The sequence below is a fragment of the Leptidea sinapis genome, chromosome 1 (genome assembly GCF_905404315.1).
Source record: "Leptidea sinapis chromosome 1, ilLepSina1.1, whole genome shotgun sequence".
In the NCBI taxonomy this organism is placed as follows: Eukaryota; Metazoa; Arthropoda; class Insecta; order Lepidoptera; family Pieridae; genus Leptidea; species Leptidea sinapis.
The window spans coordinates 34,158,610-34,179,995 of NC_066265.1; the positions used below are offsets into that span (position 1 = coordinate 34,158,610).

General features: G+C 38.0%; 1 protein-coding gene across 1 annotated transcript; it reads right to left on the reverse strand.

Annotated features, from left to right (window-relative positions):
- Positions 1-36: 36 nt before the first annotated feature.
- On the reverse strand, positions 37-20,746 carry LOC126966220 (ATP-binding cassette sub-family F member 3). The gene is made up of 12 exons (XM_050810169.1): positions 20,556-20,746; positions 20,055-20,160; positions 19,210-19,378; positions 11,898-12,112; positions 10,972-11,235; positions 9,902-10,102; positions 8,861-9,043; positions 5,641-5,814; positions 4,494-4,668; positions 1,830-2,010; positions 806-1,026; positions 37-270 (listed from the first exon to the last, which is right to left on the reverse strand). Exons 1-12 carry the CDS (start codon positions 20,740-20,742, stop codon positions 115-117), a joined length of 2,232 nt encoding a protein of 743 aa, XP_050666126.1. The 5' UTR covers positions 20,743-20,746; the 3' UTR covers positions 37-114.
- Positions 20,747-21,386: the final 640 nt, after the last annotated feature.

The window sequence follows — 21,386 nt, forward strand, 5'->3', positions numbered from 1 at the left end:
TATCATTTGTAAAGTATCTAATAATGAAAGGCAGTGTTTATAGTTTTTTTCTTTATAATTATAATATACTTTTTACATAGTTTATTATAAATAATATACAAATAAAATCTAATGTCACTTATTTTGCGCTTCCAATTCTTTCTCTACAATCTTTCTGTACTCGTCGAAGCCTCCTTCTATACTCTTGACGGAACCTCCGCCACAGACCCACAGCTCCTTACAAACCATTCGTATTAACCGCTCGTCATGAGATACAAGGATAACACCGCCCTGGTGAAAATTAAATACATACTATTTAATAATAATAATCACTATTTAATAATAATAATAATATAAATATTAATAATATTACCACACACTAATTATCTTACACCAAACGAGGCCTTTTGCCCTTTCAGCTATTTTAGGACACACACACATACGCCTTGTTCCCGTCCCAGTAGGTAGAGACACCAAAACGCCACTTACTTCTATCCTCACAAACCTCACGCCCTTCCGCTACATTCATTACTCTTTTCATACATGCTCGCCGAGTGCTTCAGACCTTTCCTTTTCTCAAAACGGCCCCCAATTTGAATTGTCCCGAATGTTCTACGAGGTCTCCCGCGACCATTTCATCATTCCTTTCTCAGTCCTTGTCACAACATCTTCTTTCAGACCACATCTCGCTCGTATTACCACATTCGGTATTCTAGCAATCAGTCTCACTCCACATCTACTACGCAGTGATCGCATCTCAACTGCGTTAATTCTGCTTTTATGCTTCTTCTGCCATACTATTTTAAGAATCCTACAAAATACATACCGTATACTTGTTGATGCCTTTGCCAAGGGCCTCAATGGTCTCTATATCCAGGTGGTTCGTGGGTTCATCGAGCACCAGGAAGTTGGGGTTACCCAGGCACATGTTCGCGAACGCTACCCTCGACTTCTGCCCTCCGGACAGACTGGCGATGGTCTGGAGCGCCAGGTCACCGCTCACTCCGAAGCTGCCCAGCTGTCGCCTGTACTCTTCTATGGATTTTCCTGAAAATTAAACAGGGTGTTGCTATTCCGTCAATACGAGAAGCTCACAGCACGATGGATCACGAACTGAAGCCACTGAATCATAAAGAGACATTTGTTAGGTTATGCAAACCTAAAGTAAACAATTAACTGACATAGATACTTTTCTTTAGTTAATTCTATACTATCGCACTATTTATAACCTAGGTCCTAAAGAATCATTGAGAGAAAAATTTAAAGAAATAAACATAATGACTGTTGCCTCTCAATATATTCTTGGTAATGTTATATTGGTAGAAACTGTCGTAACCATAACGTTAACACCAGGAATAAACATAAACTTATAATGCTTACTACTCGGCTAAGTCGAGTTAGTAAGTCTTTTATGGGGTGATGATGTATGTGCTGGTACAACAAGATCCCAGAAAAAGTTCAAAATTTCGATATTCAAATGAATTGTTAATAAATGTTTGTGTAGTAATGGTTACTAACATAATGATACCACAGATTGGGAATGGATTTTTTTTTAAATGAAAATAAGGGACGAGACGAGCAGGGCGTTCCGCTGATGGTAATTGATACGCCCTACCCATTACAATCTTAATTGTATTTAGCGAGTTTAATTAATATTACTTTGTAATTATATTTTTATGGAAAAAACAAAGAAGCCCACTGAGCTTGTTGCTCCCGTTCATCTCAGGTCTGAGGTATATCCTTATTGGAATGGGTGGTAGTTTTTGACTTTCAATAAGTAATAACATGTCCTATTTTGAATCACAATATTTTAATTTGAGCCATACTATGTTAGTCGTTCACTGTCTCACCTGGATAATTCCTCTGCAGCAGCTCCACAGAGTTCACATTCATTTCTAACTGGTCCACGTGGTGCTGGCTGAAGTATCCAAACTTCAATCCACGATGAACGCTTCTCACTCCGTTGGTCGGGGACAGAATTCCCATTATTATCTTGAGCAGTGTTGTCTTACCGGCACCATTGTCACCAACCTAAACATATCATAATACATCTGAATCCGTAATGCTGTTTGCAGAGCTTTGTTTGTTTTATATACAAGAGTTCAAAATATTCAAATCAAGGTGAGTGTTCGCGATAACGTCCCGTCTCATCCTGCAGACTTGTGCTCGTAGTGCGCGGCTGGTCAGGGCGGGAGACACTCAGCTCACCCTGATCAATGAAGGACCTCCGAATTGTCCGAAACTAGTCAGAACACACAAACCGATAAACAGTGAGTAAGGCCGTCTTAATTAAGTTATAATATCTGACGAAAGTTTAAATAATTTAATTATTCAAATCAAGTCAAAAGTTCTTTGTACATTTAGTTCTAAAAATAACACTTAGAATGTTCAAGTTATACATAATACCTTTTACCACCACTAAGGAATCGATGAGATAGTGAGAAGACGTCGTTGATTTGTGGGTGCCCGTAATAACTATACAAGGGTCTAGGATCCAAATTATAAGCCATCTATGAAAATTTTCAGATAATATCACGACCCATGTGAAAGATGGACTGTCAAAAGTTTTACCGGTGGTTATTTTGTTACTGTTGGTCACTGTCAATTGGTCTACAAACAAAGTAATGTGTCGACAGTCAGTTTTATTTCATACTAATTGTTGATATTGTTGTGCTCAATAGTAAGTTATGATTGCGGTAAGACTTCCAGTCCTGCACGAGTAACAACTCTTTGAAGACCGCTGTCATTACTGCTGCTGTAGCGGTGTGTTGATTGTGTACAACATTGTTATGACTTCACCAACGATTTCGTATGTGATATTAAAGATAATATTTTACAATACAAACTATTTTATTGAAAAGAATCATAGATCATATTATAATACATAAACTTTTTTTTATGTAACAGGTATAGGAGGGACGTTCAATTAATAGTGAGAATGAGGTGCTTTCTCTCTCTCTCTCTCTTTGGAACAAAACAGGTAGTACTGTTAAATCTGGAATATTAATTACTTGAGATAAAAGGAAAAAATAAATAGAGTATATCTTTTTTCTCTTTTTTGTGTTGTCGAAAATGAATAAAACTGAATTGCGTGCGGTTAATAAGTATCTGTGCTCGAATATTTTAAGGTAAAAAAACAAATCAATCAAGATTTCCAGGATATTTTAAGTGTTAATACTCCATCATATTCTACAGATAATACTCACTCGGGTCGCCCAACAATGGTAGTGAATGAACAAATGATTGAAGAAGTTGACATGACGTTTGTAGCCGAAGATAGAAAGGTTTTGACTGGCAGTGAGCATAGCATTTTACATGAACACTAACGGCCGTTCCCAATATTCAATCTATCTCCGTTTGTGGCCTATTTGAGATAAAAAATCCATCTATCCTTGACTTTTCTGTCCCAATAAACTCATCGACGGTAACTCATTTTATCCGTACACGCTGTCTGTCAATGGGAGCACGGATAGCTTACCAGGGATAGAAGTTTGTATGGAAATTGCAATTCACGCGTCTCAATATTATCCGTTTCTGTAGCTGTCAGTAGTCTATACTACTATCTATCTAGCTATCTCTTGTAATTTTTTCGTCAAACCCACATGCTCGGGGATCACCAGCCGGACCGTGTAGCTCGAACAAGAGACAGAAGCAACTCGAGTCACAAATCGGCCCTCGGTTTTTGAAATACTTGAGCACCTTCCACAAGATCTAATTAACAGAATGATGGCGGCGGTGATCACTTGACATCAAGTGACCTGTTTGCTCGTTTTTCTTTCTCTTCCATAAAAAAAGTTTGAAGGAAGGGCAGAGATTCGTAGAACAAGCCCACATACAACATGGATGGTCGGTAAAATATTATTATAAAGCACTGCATAATTTTTTAAACTAATGGACACACACTGGGTCACCAGTATCACAGCAGTTCAAGAAATATACCATCATGAGCTATAACTGAAAGCTTTTGCTACATAATATTGTTTCTCATACACTCACTACTTACCACTATCATATAAACACACATCTCTGGCGGAGATACACGAACATACAAAAGGAGAGTGAATCTATTTTTCCCCATTTTGGTTGTTGAACGAATAACGGGCTGTCTATACGCTAGTATATTGGTTTTACCATAGCAAATTAATAAATATTAATTAATAAGCAAAAAAATAAAAAGATTTTTGTTCGTACTTAATTGGCTCTTGGTGAAAGTTGACGATGTGCATCCTCAAAGCAACGAAATTTAAGCACATTTCCGCGACCATAGGTAACTTAGGTAATGGTTAAGCGTAAGTCTTGTGATTTTTATAAATTAAACTTTAAAATATCTTAGAGACATACATTTCAAGGGCCCTGAATTTTTGTTATTGAATAGGTCCCTCTAAATCTAGTATCTACTTTATACAATTACAAGCTGTTGCAAAATATATAAAATGTTGGGAGCTAGCAACAGTGTCAAGTATCACAAATGAGATTGGTGAACAACTCTAGAGAATGTTTGTTTCAATACTCACAATACATATCCTGGACTCCAACGTGGCTCCGAGATTGACATTAGTAAATATAACTTTATCCTTAGAGTAATAGAATCCAACTTCGTTTAACTGTAATATTGGAGGTGACAGCGGCTCTGTCTCTGGGAACCGCAGAACGACATCTATCTCTTTCTCTATTGCCTTCAGTTCTGGTCTGAAATAATTGATCAGGTTTAGAATACATTTAAAACAACAACTACAGTCACATATCCAGCGTTGTGGGAATACAGGAATACCACCATCTGGGAATCTGGTGTTCCTCCACAGTGCGCTTGTCAAGGAACTTTCTTCCACTAACATGCTGTAACTGTAACTACAAAGCTGTAGAAGCTTCCTTGTGCGGTGTTTCCGGGACTATAAGACATGGGTGCATTAAAAAAAAGCGCGTACACCTTCCATAAAGGCCGGCAACGCTCCTGTGATTCCTCTGGTGTAGCAAGAGAATGTGAACGGTGATCTCTTTACATCAGGTGACCAATCTGCTTGTTTGTTTTCCTCTTCCATCATAAATACCTCATAAGGTCATAATTCATCAAAACCCCCAAGGATTTTTTTACATAATTCTACCAACCATCAGTCTATAGAATAGACTATGAACAATAATGTGTTCTGGTATTATTATTATTTCCCTCAAATATATCGGTTTTCTCAAGGCAGTCGGTCTAGTCTAGTCGGCTATTAGAGCTTTTTGTGACGTAATAAATCAATTTTAATATTATAATAAATATTTTTAATTAGTACGATTAAAAATAATTATTGAGTCTACTTGAATGCAGTTCATTTATAATTTATATCCATAGATTATCTAATTAACAAATTGAATCATTAATAAAAAGATATTGTTTTTAAAAGTGCACAATATTTATCATATAATCATTGTAGTTTATATTTTTCCGCAGCTAATAATACCGTGACTTTTTACGACATTATTAATTAATAACCTGTTTTGTTTTCTTAATAACGTATAATTTAATTGTTATAATTCAGGAATAGTCAACCAGAAATTCGTTGCACGAGGGCAGCGCAGGACCGATCGAAGCCTTCGTCCAGTAGTGGTCGTGTTCCGGCTGAAATGGAACTTGAGTAGTTAGTGATGAGGTGTGAGGTGTTGTAAGGGTGTACTCACAGCTTGTCCAGCATCTTGATCTTGCTCTGCACGGAGGAGGCCCGGTTGGCATTGTACCGGAAGCGGTCGATGAACTCCTGCGTGTGTGCCCGGTGCTGTTGCTGGGCCTCATACTCTCGTTGCTGGTTCTTCAACTTCTCTGTCTTTGTCTTGTGGAACTGCTCGTAATTACCTCTGCAATCATTATTACATCATTTGTTACACAAAGTATAAAACACCACCACCGGACATCGCTACACACAAACTTTATGCCTCCGATAACAGATAAGACTAAGGGACCTTCAAGCATTATTAATTTATTTGAAGAGTGTGGCTATTTGTCTAGTCCTAATTAGAGGTGGGCGTTTATAACACACAACACATTATATATTACAATATATTTTTACAACAGTATAACACAGTATAAAATTGGCCACTAGACCGTTATAATATAATTATATAAATAATTTCCGTACTATTAAAGTTCGTTTGAAATTTAATTACAGCGCCATCTATGTATACGAGCGGAAAGTGGTGCGTTTCTTTTATTAAAAATTTTGTAAATTTAATGTTTTTTAACAGATGGCCCTTTTTCTAATTCGCTTTAGTAGGTGTGCTTAGTATTCAAAGTAATGTGAACACTTCGCATATCACAATAAAAGCTATTTTTACTTGCGACGAACAAATATAAAATTATAACACTGTTGTTTTAGATTGAAAAGTATTATAAACACTCTTGCTATAAACATTAGAGCTATTTCTATTTGCGATGAGACGAAGATAAATAACATTTTGGATAAAACAACACTTTCATTCATTATATTTCCAATGAGAATCATTATTTACGAGTTTTTAAATTGACAAACTGCTAGTTGTGTTTTGAAAATTATTATTATCATTTTGAAGTAAAATGTTTGTAAAAACTATAGTATGAATAGTAAATTAAATGGATATGTGTAATATATAATACGTCTTGAGTTATTTTTATTTTTTTATGTAAATAGACAAGTGTTAGTGTAAAAATAAAAGTTTTGTGAATAGTGTAAATATACGTTTAGTTTAAAGTTTTTTTACTCATTAGACGATAAGATTGTTCTGTGTAGGTACACAGGAAGAAAAAAGCTTTCTAAAAAGCACAACAAAAAAAATACCATCTACCTAGTACTTAGTATTAAGGTAATTATTCCTCTTCAAATATGTTATATTATAACACTTAAATAACTTCAAACCGCAACAACAACTATCAGCGTAATATATATTATAACAGTTTACAACAACAGTTAGAAAAATATAACACAACAGTATAATTCATTGAAAAATTATAACAGTTTAGCCCACCTCCAGTCCTGATGAGCCCTAGTAACACCGCGTCCAAAATTGAACTTGCCAGACGTCAAAGAGATGCGGGTGGTATTTTGCATTTTGACGTAATGGTGGAATTCGGACGCTGGAATCAACCCGAACGGCTCTTCTGAGCATTCCCGTGATAAATTCGGTAGAAGATGCAGAGAGAACTCACATCTCTACGCTACGCCAAAGAATCAAGCCGATCGGAGAGGACTTGATCGTCGATGATTCGAGTCCCTCTTCGTTGTACGTGGTCAAATAGTAGAAGCTTGGTACTGGGGCGCACCCGCCCAGAGATGAGTACAGAAGGCCTACCATCAACTATTAATAAGCGATTCAATTCTGATGCAGTTCAGTTTAGGTACCTAAACTGAATCGCTAAGATTAGCACCATGAAGTGCCTATAACTGAATGGCGTTTGAATCGCTTATGGAAAAATGAACGAAATAAATTTGTCAGTGGTCTGCGGTGTGAGAAAGAGATGATGCTGTAAGTTTCAAAACCTAAAATATGATTTAAGCGGTTTTATTTGCGTAGAAATTACTATAAATACATTTTAAAATTGTTAATAAACTATTAAGCTCTTTTTAGTACTTATTAAATAATAGGTATATATATATAGTTATATATAGTTCTTAGAATAACAAATTAAAGGTTTGCTTGGGTGTTTTCGTAAAAATAAACTAATCAAAACGAGTTATGAACGCACCTCCATTCATGTTTGATTTGACAGAACAGAGTACATTTTTTAAATTCGTTCTTGCGAACAGGCTATAGCCAGCGGCCTTACTGCCTCGTCTTTAGAATTTTCATTTCCGGTAGTTTTTTCAGTATTTTGTTTTCCATAAAGTCCAATAAAGAATCCTCATCTCATCTTTCATCAATTAAATTTTCCTGTTCTGTATGTTTTATATATGTTTTCACTATATTTTAAAAGTTATTAACAACACGATCCACTTTCCGCTAAGAAGGTAGCAACTTTTGTTGAATCGCTCACTTTGACACAAGCTATCCGGTAAAAATATAGGTAATATACAGTTTGCGATTCAAATTCAGACTTGATTTGATGTCAACCTAAATTGGATAGCTCTAATGACGTCGTGGTATGAAATAGCAAAGCAGTTCATTTTAGGTCGTCAATTGTATCCCAATAACAGTTCATCGTCGAGGTCGAATTCTTAATGTATTACAAACAACACCTAGGAGCAGGATGTGGTCGCCAACGATGGTATTACGCTTTAGAGCTCAGCTTACAGGCCAGCAAGGTTACTCTTGGTTTCTGGTCCTGGGCTGCTGATTTCCCTTTCCATCAGATGAACCATTCACCGGTTGCCACCTCTAATATAAAATAAATAGAGAGTAGTAAGTTTGAGAGACAGATTGAGAAAGTGTTGTTAGAGAAGGTCGGTGGTCGGTACAACACTTGTCGCTGGCCCAATGTCATTTAGCCATCTCGACACACTCTTTGAAATTCTTTATCTAATGACGATGTCGAATAAACGTAGAAATAGATGAATTCGAAAACATATTGGTATGTGGTTATGATAGAGACGCCACCTCACACTTGAGTGGGAATAGCTTACCTAGGTCGCGTATACGGTAGGCTATCCTTATTTGGAGATTAGGGAGTTAAATAGAGTTCAGATTTACTGGCTATCTGTTATCTTTATCTAAGATTAACTGTAATTGTATAGCCCATTAGCACAGATTGTTTGACATCATTGTTTTGGTTAATTTTATTAAAAATAACTCCTTAGATTTGGTATACTTACAACTTCATTGCAACAAATCATAATTGGATTGTATACAACAGAAAAATTACTTAGAAACCATCACATAAAAAGGTAAGTGTGATTGAAAATTTGCAAAATATGGCAATCGTGATATCTCTTACCTATAAATATCAATCCTTTGTGAATGTAAATGCATTATATCAGTCGGTACTGTGTCCAGAAAGTTGCGGTCGTGGGAGACAACAAGTAAAGTGGTCGGCCAGTTCTGGAGGTAATTCTCTAACCAGATAATGGCTTTAATGTCTAACATGTTGGTAGGCTCGTCTAGGAGTAGGAGATCAGGTCTGTAAATAAATAAATAGACACCATATTTAGTGATTACATCTCAGCACTACATTATTATGGAAATGATGGATCACTTTAATTATACAACAGTACACAGTAAACACACACGACCCAACACTAAAATGACCCCGCGAACTCTTCACGCACAATAAATAATCACACTGAAAGAATCATGCAGAAAAGTAAGAATGCTGCATCCTAAAATCGTCTTAGCCTCGTAATCTGTGTTTCCAGGACGATAGGACATGGATACCTTAAAATACAAACACCTACACCTTTCTAAAGAGCCGGAAACGTACCTGTGATGCCTATCCTTTCAGGAACGATCGTTTGCCATCCTCTTCGATAATTTTTTTTAAACTAACATCACCACAAAGAAGTTGAGTATCAACAGAGTGCACTGTTGAATTCTAATATTTTTTTTGGAAATACCTATAAACTTATTTATTAATTTTAAGACTTTGGGGCAAAAAGAGACCTAGAGGCAGACCACAGCTGCGGCGAAATAATGACGTCAATTAAACTGTAGGGAGGAACTAGATGGAGTTAGCGAACAAAGTGAAGTGGGCCCGCAATAAACTGGATGAGAATGGTTAGCCAATAGTTAGGCCGGGAGAAAGAAACAGTAAAACGTTCATTAGTGTCGCGCGTTTCGTCTACATTGGTCAAAATTATTTTCAACACATCACTTTTGTACCTATTCTTTAAAATAATGAAGTAAAAATGATACAATCAACACACCAAACCTGACAGCAGCCCGCATTATGAGCGGCAGAGAAAATATACACAGCCTTTGTCAAAATTAGACTCTTAATATTGTGTTGGCATATTTGTTATTTTATCAGGTCCACACTCACTTCGAAAACAGCGCTCTCGCCAGGGCCAGTCTCATCCTCCAGCCTCCGGAGAATGTCTTCGTTGCTCGAGCTTGCATCTCTGGCGTGAAACCTAACCCACTGAGAATTATTGACGCTCGTGCCGGAGCCTTATCCGCTTCGATATTTTCTAGCTGTGCATACACTTCTGTCAGTTCATTTGAGAGACTCGGATCTGTTGAACTGTAAAATGAACATTTAATTTATAGTCAGTTGCTTCTGGACTTACACAATACAACTTACTATCCTTGTTTAAGAAAAAATTGCATAAGATGCATCACATCTTGTCAACTCATTTTGCTTAAGTATCTCGCACCTTCCACGAGGAGCGTCCGAAATCTTTTGAAAACAAGTTGATATCGGTTTTTGGTAATCAGACTCAAAAGTCAAAGCCTATGGATTTTCCTAAGGCTGTGTGTCTACAAATTGTTTGTGGTATCAGGGCTTCTGTTTTCACAATTCATTATTCTAATAAGGTCCATTTTGGGTGCACCAATTATATTTTGGATGCCTCAAATATGCATTGTTACTTCAGTAACAGTACCAGAAGATACTTACCTATGTAGAAGATTGGAGTGAAAAGAAACCCTTTTATCACCAGATTCAGAAAACAGAAGTTAGCACATAAACCACAAAAGCAAATTTGTTGTAATGGAATAAATACTCACATAATATCTCAGAATACAGAAAAAACCAGAAGAAGTGTTCAATCACATTTGTATGCAGCATATTGTGACAAAATTACTTGATGCCCGTGACTTACAACCCCCCTCAGTACTATCAACTCTCCATACATTACTGTGTTTAGGTATCATTTATGAAATTTGAAATGTTAAAATTAAAATGAATTGAAAAAGTGCTGCCCACAGATCGAATGTAATCCAATTCGATTTCTTCACATGCCTGGCATTATTGCAACGACACACAACGGCATAATTATCAGTGTGAGGGTCTACCATGTGCTAGTTTACTTTGCCTCACTATTTAATGTGTTGACAGGTTCTGGTTTGTTCTGTATTTTGATCATACTCGTATAATATAAAATTACTTACCCATTGTTAAGTGTTGCAGTTATTTCTTTTTCTCTTTTCAATAAATTCTCTCTTATAGTGTCACATTCAAGAACACTTTGTAAAGCTATGGTTTGATCCCCAACAACTTCCTGTTCCACGTGAAGTATTGATATATGGGAAGGTATTTTAAGTTGCTTAGCTGATATCATTCGAAGGAGGGTGGTCTTACCAAGCCCATTTCTACCTACAAGACCATAGCGACGTCCAAATGCTAGGACTAGATCAGCACCTTGTAACAATACCCTAGAATGAAATTTATATAAAAAGTAAAAGCCCTCTGCATTCTGAACAGGGTGAATTCAAAAATTAACAAACAGATTTTAATGCGACATGCACCAATAAATTTTGTGAATGAAGACTTGTAGTCTTAATATTAAATGGCTTTAAATAAATTCATGAAAGCATGTCTTTTTTTTAAATTATACAAACAAAATCTATTTGTTTACCCAGTATCTATATTTTTTAATAAGGGGCGAGACGTGAGGTATTATCAGCTGACGGTAATTGATACGTCCTGCCTATAACAATGCAGTGCTGCTCAGGATTCTTGAAAAACCCAACAATTCTGATGATTCTGACAAACTTAAAGGTGGGTTAAATAGCTTAATAATAAAACTAAATAGTTTTTAATAGTAATAATAAATTTAAATAGATAATAATAGTATTAATATAATTAAATACTCTAATTTAAAAATAATAAACAGGTGGTGCAATAAATAATATTTGCCCTAACAATCAAAGCATATATAACTTTTGATTGGTCATTAACATAATGTGCCACTATGACTTAAATAATCACACTTTACAAGTAGTGTTTGAGTAACCAAGTGTACTTGGTCAGAATGTATTCGAAAAGTGAAAACCCCACTTTACTCTGGAGTCTAGACTTTTGGGAAATTTCTTACCTATCACCATAAGCAATATCAAAATTTTCTATTCTGATATCCTGAGTTCTATTTGTTCCTTTTGCTTCTAATTTGCTATCTTTCTTTGATGTTACTTGTGAGGCAGTTGCAGTTTGTAGTACTGGAGCAATAATTGGTATTTTTGCTTCTTTGTTTTTCTGTTGCTTTTGTTGTAACTTTGCTTCAGCTTTTTCTAATTTTCTCGCATCAACTTTCTGTAACGTAAAAGAAAATAATCAATGCTGACACTAAAATAAAAGGCATAAAAGGCATTTATTTTCTCAAAATTGATTCCTTTAGAAAGGGGCGCTCAGCAGAAAACCTCCACATGTGGGCGGAGGAGTGGATCCATAAAGAAACCTCTTTGAGGCGTTCTGAATGGAGCGACACCTACCTCCCCGGTGCGCCCTGGTAACATTGGTCCAGTGATTGATTAGTTATTGTGCTCGATTTTCACTAACCGTGCGCAATGGCTGTCTCTTGCTGGCTAATGGCTAATATCTGCTCGACTCTTCCGGCGGTTAGTGGGTGCCAACCGGAAGATTCTATAGCATCCACCTGCGTTTTGGCCTGCGCAGTTGATCGCCGTACGCGGGGATGACGGAATCCTGGGGAGCTGAGCGGGAGAGGGGTCGGGGTTTTGTTACCCCTGTAACGTAATACGCTTTCTTTGGCCCTGATTTCAAGCTAAACGGTAGCCCCGTGAGTAGCCGTCACGTGGGTAATGGTCACGTGTCCCCGCCTCGGCGGGGTCACAGGCGAGGTAAGGTTGGTCTCCATAAGGGGTAGGTGCTCGGCCATGCTGACGGGGTAAGAATGGGTGGAGGACCTGGCGGATTGGATCGATCTACCAGCCATCCATCTCGAGCTCCCGATGTCGCGCAAGAGGCCAACTAGCTGAACCTATATTTCCTTCGTAGCCCTGATGTTTAAGTTAACCATCCCCAGGTGCGGGCTCCGTGGAGGGTGGAGAACGGGGGGAACGAAATCGAACCCGGTTTTAACATGGAGAACAACAGATCCAACAAACCCCTTAAAATGGGACCTGGAGGGAAACCAAAAGGTACCATAACTGGTTCCTTGGTGGAGAAATCTACCAAGGATACTAACACACCCGGAGAGTGTTCAACACCTACTGGCACCCGGAGCATACTGGCGAAAGAGCCATCATAGGCCCAACCGTCTATGGGCACAGACACTGCGTAAGTGGTGCCTGCCCAAGCAGTCAGTAGACTGGAGGCTGGTTGGACCCTCGTGTCCTACGAGGGCCGAAAGCAAGATAAGCCCTGTAAAAGGGAAAGTCAAACGTAATCGACACCTACGAGTCACCATCGTCCCAACAGTAGACAGAGGCGCATAGCAGCCCGCCTTCGCAAGGCCGAAGCTCAAAACGCCAACGGGGAATCAAACCCAAATTGATTCCAGGAAGGCCCCAACAACCAATAACCGAGGGCCTCCTTCCAACAAAGTCAGTGCCGTAGCCCAACCCTCTGTACCGACCAAACGTTCTCGTCTGGACGATACTAACTCTCCAAGGGGGGACCATAAGAGGGCAAAACTATTGAATCGGCCTACACCTACTACATATGCCAACGCCGCGAAAACTGACCCAGTTGTAGCAATAACATCCGTCACAACAGGGCATATAGACGCAAATGCAGTCCAGATTATACAAAACAAACTTGAAGACAAGCTGATGGCCATAGCGGCCATTAGTGAGGAGAGAAAAGGGCCTGCTTTTCTGGGCAAGCCAATCTATGACGGGGGCGTCCTGGAACTATGGTGCTCCAATCTCAACACACTTGAGTGGCTAAAGGCAGCCGTCCCAGAAATAACACTACAAAATGGAGACAGCCTAACTGTAAAGAACATGTGGGAAGTCCCTAACTATAAATAGGAAAATTTATTATTTTAAATGTAGGGTCAGAACCCACCTTTATTAACAAGAGGAGCAAAACAATTATTGACATTACCCTTGGATATTGCTCGAACCCGAAGCCCGTGAATTCTGGAGTGCCCCAAGGCTGTGTGCTGTCTCCCACGCTGTTTCTTCTGCATATCAATGATATGTTGGACACCTCCAACATTCATTGCTATGCAGACGACAGCACTGGTGATGCCATATACACGGGCCATGCAGGTCTCTCTCGGGAAATCGTCGACCAGTGCCTGGAGAAACTTGTGTCTTCTATCGAGTCCTCTCTTGAGAAGGTCGCGGAATGGGGAAAATTGAACCTTGTCCAATTTAACCCCCAGAAGACTCAAGTTTGCGCGTTCACCACTAAAAAAAACCCCCATTTGTCGTATCACCGCTCTTCGACAACACTTCCCTCAAAGCCTCGCCTAGTATCGGAATACTGGGTCTCGAAATCTCGAGCGATTGCCAATTTTGTGGTCATCTGGAAGGCAAAGCCAAACTGGCTTCAAAGAAACTTTGCGTCATTAATAGAGCACGGCAATACTTCAAGCCGGCCCACATACTAGCGCTCTACAAAGCGCAGGTCCGGCCACACATGGAGTATTGCTGTCATCTCTGGTCTGGCGTACCCTAGTATCAGCTTGATCCATTTGACCGCGTGCAACGCAGAGCAGCTCGCATTGTCGGGGACCCAGTGCTCTGTGAACGGCTGGATCACTTGGCGTTGCGTAGAGACGTCGCTTCATTGTGTGTCTTCTACCTCATTTATCACGGGGAGTGTTCCGAAGAGCTGTTTAACCTGATTCCTGCCGCCGAATTCCACCTTCGCACGACACGCCACAAGTTAGGATATCATCCTCACCATCTGGATGTGTGGCGGTCCTCCACAGTGCGGTTTTCAAGGAGCTTTCTTCCACGTACTACAAAGCTGTGGAATGAGCTTCCTTGTGCGGTGTTTCAGGGACGATACGACATGGGTACCTTCCAAAAAGGGGGGGAACACCTTCCTAAAAGGCCGGCCACGCTCCTGTGATTCCTCGGGTGTTGCAAGAGATTGTGGGCGGCAGTGATCACTTAACAACAGGTGACCCGTACGCTCGTTTGTCCTCCTATTCAATAAAAAAAAAACCCCTGGCAACGGAGGGTATGTCTAATTCTATATCCAACAATCAGTGATCTTATGATAGCCAGCTATCACGCTACATGCCCCCTCATCTCCCCCCAATCTGAAAAACCTAAACCCCAGCCATGGTGGGGACCTGAACTGGAAAGGCTCAGGAAAAAAGTGAGGAGACATCTAAACCGCGCAATGAACACAGGTGAACAATACGACTAGGATATCTACAAGGACAGTAAGTCTGAATACAAGAAACGCATCAGATATAGAAAATCTGAAAGTTGGCGTAAATACTGCAATGGCACTCAATGCCAAAACCAAGCAAACAGGGTTAGAAGAATGGTCTCCAATCAGCCTAGACATATTCTGGAATCCTTGCGAAAACCTGATGGTACTTTCACTAACTCACCAGAAGAAACAGAGCGTGTATTAACAGAAACGCACTTCCCAGGCTGCAAAATAACGCAGTAAACGGAGTGGTTGGTTGAAAACACAACTGCTTAAGAAGCTGACTGGCAACTGGCCCATAAGCTTGTGACGAATGATAAGACGAAGTGGGCTATAAATTCCTTCCACCCCTTTAAATCGGCGCAACCGGATGAGATCTTTCCCGCATTATTGCAATGGGGAGGAGAGTCCCTTCACATCCGGTTAACTAACATTTTCAGGGCATGTCTAGCGCATGGATACATCCCTAGAAAATGGAGGGAGGTGAAAGTAATCTTCATACCGAAACCGGGTAAAAGCGACTACTCTAATGCTAGATCATACAGACCCATCAGTCTCACCTCTTTTGCCCTGAAGACCCTAGAACGACTGTGCGAAAGAGAACTGAAGGAAAATTACCTGCGGAATATACCCTTACACCCCAATCAACATGCGTACAGTCAAGGTAAAAGCACTGAATCTGCACTACACGCTGTAACGAACGTTATAGAAGGTGCACTTTCGGAAAAGATCTTTTGTCTAGGAAGCTTCCTGTATATCGAAGGGCTTTCGATAAGACAAAATTTAGAAAAATGAAAGAAGCCCTACAACGACATGGTGTATGTACAACTCTGACATTATGGATTGAAAACATGCTCAAGCACAGAGTAATTTTACTCGATGAAGGTGAAACGCAGAAAGCTATAGTTGCCAAAGGCTGTCCCCAAGGAGGTGTAATCTCACCTCTTCTATGGAACTTGGTTGTAAATGATCTGATTGCCACCCTCAACGAAAACCACTACTATACTACGCTACTATGCTACGCAGACGACCTAACTATGCGACCTAACTATGCGGAAAGTTTGCCAATACTGTATGTGAAGTAACAAATGCGGCACTAAAAATCGTGGAAAAATGGTGCATAGATAACGATCTGACAGTTAACCCAATGAAAACGGAACTGGTATTGTTCACAAACAAAAGAGTTCTAGGTAATTACAAACTGCCGAAACTGTTTAACACTGAACTCCAATTAACAAGCGAAGTAAAGTATTTAGGCGTAATACTTGACAGCAAACTAAACTGGGGCGCCCACATAGATGCGATCTTAATACGGCTACAATATCCTTCTGGCAATGCCGTGCTGTGATACGGCCTGTAATATGTTATGGTGCAGTAGTTTGGTGGTCACGCACTAGACTTAGAACCACGTGTAATAAACTACAACGATTTCAAAGACTGGCATGTATGGCTTTCACAGGATGCATGCGAACTACACCTACTGCAGCCTTAGAAACAACGGTAAATCTTCCGGCTCTACACGTCTTCATAAAACAAGAGGCGGCCTCCGCCGCAGTAAGGTTGAAGACACTAAATCTTTGGTGAACCAATCAATCCGCACACCCAGAGGTCCTAACTGAGGTGATTGAAAAGGAGTCTCTGCTGCTCGCGGTAAGTGACAGGTCTTCAAAGGAATACATCTTCGATAAGAAATACAAAATACAGCTGTATGAAGAACCAAAAGAGGACTTTATGTTATAGACCTCAGGATTTTCACCGATGGCTCAAAAACAGCTACTTTGGCACGAAAGGTAAAGGATTACTCAATCCGCATCCTCTCAGATAGCAAATCAGTACTACAAGCTCTACAAAGCAACACAATCACCTCAAAGCTAATATACGACTGTCACCAGTATCTGACGGAGTTATGTGCAAATGGCAACCAGGTAACTCTTCAATGGATAAAGGGTCACAGTGACTCACGCGGCAACGATGCTGCGGATGAACTGGCCAGGAGAGGCTCGGAGATGATAGCAACAGGACCAGATCCAATCGTCCCCCTCCCCTCTAGATGGCCTACAATGGTCATACGAGAACATACCAAGGAATTACAAAGTAAATACTGGACGGAAGTGAGAGGGTGTAGACAAGCAAAAGAGGCCCTACTCCAAGTAGACTTCAGGCTCTCTCGCAAGCTACTAAAACTCCCACGCCAAAGATTACGTAAATTAACCCATGTTATAACGGGCCACGGCCCTTTTAACAAACATCTGTTTTGTATAGGTGTCACCGACAGCCCGCTGTGCAGAGCCTGCATGGAGGCAGAAGAGACGGCCGCACACATCATTCTGGAGTGTAGGAGTGTGGCCACTTACCGGGCCAAACACCTGGGGTCACCGAGGACTCTCCCCGAGGTCATGGGTGACATCAGAGGTTTGATTAACTACCTATAGGAGCTGGGATGACAAGATTAACCGCCCACCTCACCACGCAAAACAGGCTCGCCCTAGTCGTCGAGTTGCCGATAGCAGCCCGTGAAAACCTATAACCTTCCTTTAGAATTGTTTTTGATGTCATTTCTAATATACTAGATACTACTACCGCTTCGGAAACAAATGGCGCTCTGAGAGAAAAGAAGCTCTCCCAGCATTCTTTTTTTTGCGCTCTTTTTAATAAAAGTATAAAATATTGTACTGTGATTGCTACTAAAGTAATTGCTAAGAAATAAATAATCATAATCTAGTCCCAGGCTGTCCGATCACTTAAATGTGAGTAATAGGATTTACGACAGAGACATTTTATAATAAAACATTTAAATTTATTTATAGATAATGCCTGAACTTTGAGTGGCTGGGACTTTATTATAAAAGTGTATACATATACCCTTAAAGCTATTATGTATTATGAAGCCTACTAGAATTCGATTTCTAGTGTTATATAAAGGTAGCATATAAATTATGCATATAAAGGTAGCATCTAACTGACATTTATGTGTTCAAATTATCACATTTGATTTCTCAAAATTATGCAGCAATATTATCTTCTCTGAAAAATCCAATTAGATGAAATGTTATACTGATGCAGCTCATGAGTAAATGCTTAATAAAATAGGTTATATGATATAACAATAATTACCATGAATGTATAATATATTTTATTGAAAAATAAAAAAAATATGCATATAATTTTATTTAACAATGTTTTTTATAATACTTTGTATTTCTCGATTTTCAGTTATTTTATAACTTAAAAAATATAAAAAACACCAAAATAGCAATAAATTTATTTTTTGCTGTGCCACTTGTTTCAACATTAAAAACTATACAGTGTGTTAAAAAATCCTGTACGTATATCTTAATAATTAATCTTGAGTCGTATATTGGTATGAAGTAGTGAGAACAACAAAATATTGATTTTTAGGAAACAAAGACATAAAAAAAAGTAAAGAGAAAGAATGTTAACATACCCAATTATAAAAGTCTAACCATTTTAATTTTTCCGCCATTTCATCATATACCCTGTGATGCGCGCGTGGCGCCAAAAACGATGGTTTATATTAATAATAAAGATCGCCCGCCTTATTAGTTTGAGCCGCCGATGAGTGCCGCGCCGCTGATGCTAGCTATACGCCATTGGACCGAGGTCAGGGCGATGTCCTTAGTTTACTTGTAGAATAAATAAGTCAGGGGTTCTCAAGATTTTTGAAAACATTTAATATGAAATGTTCTTTTTATCATGGCATTTAATCTAAGGGGTTTTGACTTTATATTTTATTTTTAGTGGTGTCTCCACATTCAACTTAATATTGGTGACAATAATCATACAAAGTTTTTTAACATAGAGTATATAGGGGTAATTGATAAGTTTGCTTGTACCTTAATTTTTGCCAATAATGTAAACCAAAAATGTAATTAGGTACCAGTAATAATGAATGAAAAGTTTCAGTTTCTTATTTGGAAACATTCTATATATCTAATGGAGATGGACTCAAATATCAAATCAAACTCAATTCAGTATGAATTATAAGAAAATCATTAAAAAATTTATAGTCAACGTAAAACTTCACCCACCAAATTATCATCCCTTGTTTGCAACCATATACTCTTCACATCATCATTTTCAATCACAGTTGTTTTCATTGATGCCAAATGGATAGGTGCATCCAATACTTTCCTTGGTCCATTTGTAGTACCACATTTTTCTGGTTGTAACATATGCAATAGTTCTTCACATATATCTCTGTAATGTTTTTATAATAATATTTTTATTTAAAATAACAATACAAGAACTTTTTCAAATTAAATGCTGAATGATCCATGATCATTAAAACATATCATAAATTGAATAAGTAAAAGTTGAATAAACATATCACTACTGTGTGAGATGTAATTAAAAGTCTATCTATTTAGTCTATATACATGTTTTGTTTGTACATATTTTCTGAGAGTGTTTTTTTACTCTGAAAGAATTTCTAACAACATGGAGCAATTTTTTAAAATAGTTCTTGATGTTATTAAATATAATTGATAAATTCATAAAAAACAGTATTTTTTTGTACAGATAAATGTCTGTTGGTTCAGCTAGTATATGTGTACTGTGATGTATCATTAAGGACAAATAAATAAATCCCACTATATATTTAATTATTGTAGAATGGCAACAACATATTCAGGTTCTCCACATCTCATTCCCATTATCCACAGCTTTTGGTGCAAATAAAACACATACAATAACACCTATCTTCCAGAGGGGTATGCAGAGATTGTGGACTTCCACTTCCACTGACAATTCTTAGTAACACTTGACCTGGCCTTTCCCAACAAATTAAAGTGTATAATAATTAATTCCAGAGGTGAGGGATTATTTAAAACATAATGAATCATCAATAAGTTTTTTTAGGTTAAGGTATTCTTACCTGATGTCATTTTCTGACTTCTCTGAAATACCTTGAAGTACTTCACCAACAGCTTCAAAAACCTCTTCTTTATCTTCAAATTCTCCAGCGCTGCTGTCTAAAACATCTTTGAAAAAAATATTTATTGAATATATTTAATTGTGGAAGCCCAAATAAAATTAAGTGCATTTTTCCCAAGATCTAATGTAGTTAAAACAGGCTTTTCCCTTATTAAATGATTAAAATATACCATTAAAAGTTTTAAGGAACCGATAAAAATTATATAAGTTTGGAATTACTAGGATAACAATGGACTATTACTTTATTTTCAAGTAATCAAAAAGGTTTTCTATAACTATAAATATCGAGTTAAATATTAGTACAACAGTTAACATATTTTTTAAATATGCCTACATTTCTGCAGTATTAAATTATGGTTCAACATTTATTTATATGCAATATTTATAATAATGTGAAATAAAAACAACAATATAAAATTTTCTAACCTCTAAATTGCATTACCTTCTACATACTTCTTAAGCTCATCGTCTATCAATGGAAATTGCCTTTTAATGAATTCTCCGCATTTCGCCATTGTTTGTTGTATTTTATAGTTCTTGGCTTCAAACCAAGGGATTTTTGTTGTTAAAATCCAATCATTATTTGAATACACAAACTGCCTTGAATTTTGATGTTCTTGAACTGTCATATTAAAATTGATATCGTGTCATGTTGCTCTTTTTGTTTTTTTATTTTATTTAGGGCATTGGCAACAAGACCATCAGCGCTAACCAAAATAAACACAAAATAAGAAAAAATCATTTCACATTATACTCGATTACAAAAAAAAAAACTCTTTAGACTTCCATTTTATCACTTTTTACTCCTCGTTTACACCCTGAAACCAGTCGAAAACTTTTTGTTATTCAAAACTTGTAGAATACTTGTCAAAACATAATTATTTGGTTATCATGCGTTGCAATTGTCTGAAACATATTTTCGTTCACACAGTGCTGCCAAAAAGTCTTTACACAAGTTTAAAACACATGATCTGCATTTACATAAAGGTTTATGACATCTTTGATCCAGTCTGACACATTGACAGCGTTCAAATCAACATAAAGATGTACATGGTTTTAACAAGTACTTATAATATTAAAGCTACAGAAGTAGCGTTAGTAACTTCATCACACATAGAAAGGACAAGCGATATAGAACTAAACTGAGATAGAACGGGACAAACCTATTTATCTTGCATCTCTATCAAGTAACCCATTTATTTATTTGGCCCAATGTCAACTTTGGGGCAAATAAGCAAAGATCCGTCATGTCATCGAGTTTGCGAATAGAATT

What these genes read in the sequence shown, in the direction of transcription:
- LOC126966220 (XM_050810169.1), bottom strand. Translation starts at nt 20,742, where the DNA reads ATGACAGTTCAAGAACATCAAAATTCAAGGCAGTTTGTGTATTCAAAT. An exon ending in GCTTAAGAAGTATGTAGAAG is followed by an intron (nt 20,161 to 20,555) that starts GTAATGCAATTT and finishes TTTTTTTCAAAG; the next exon opens with ATGTTTTAGACAGCAGCGCT. An exon ending in AAGGCATCAACAAGTATACG is followed by an intron (nt 271 to 805) that starts GTATGTATTTTG and finishes AATTTTCACCAG; the next exon opens with GGCGGTGTTATCCTTGTATC.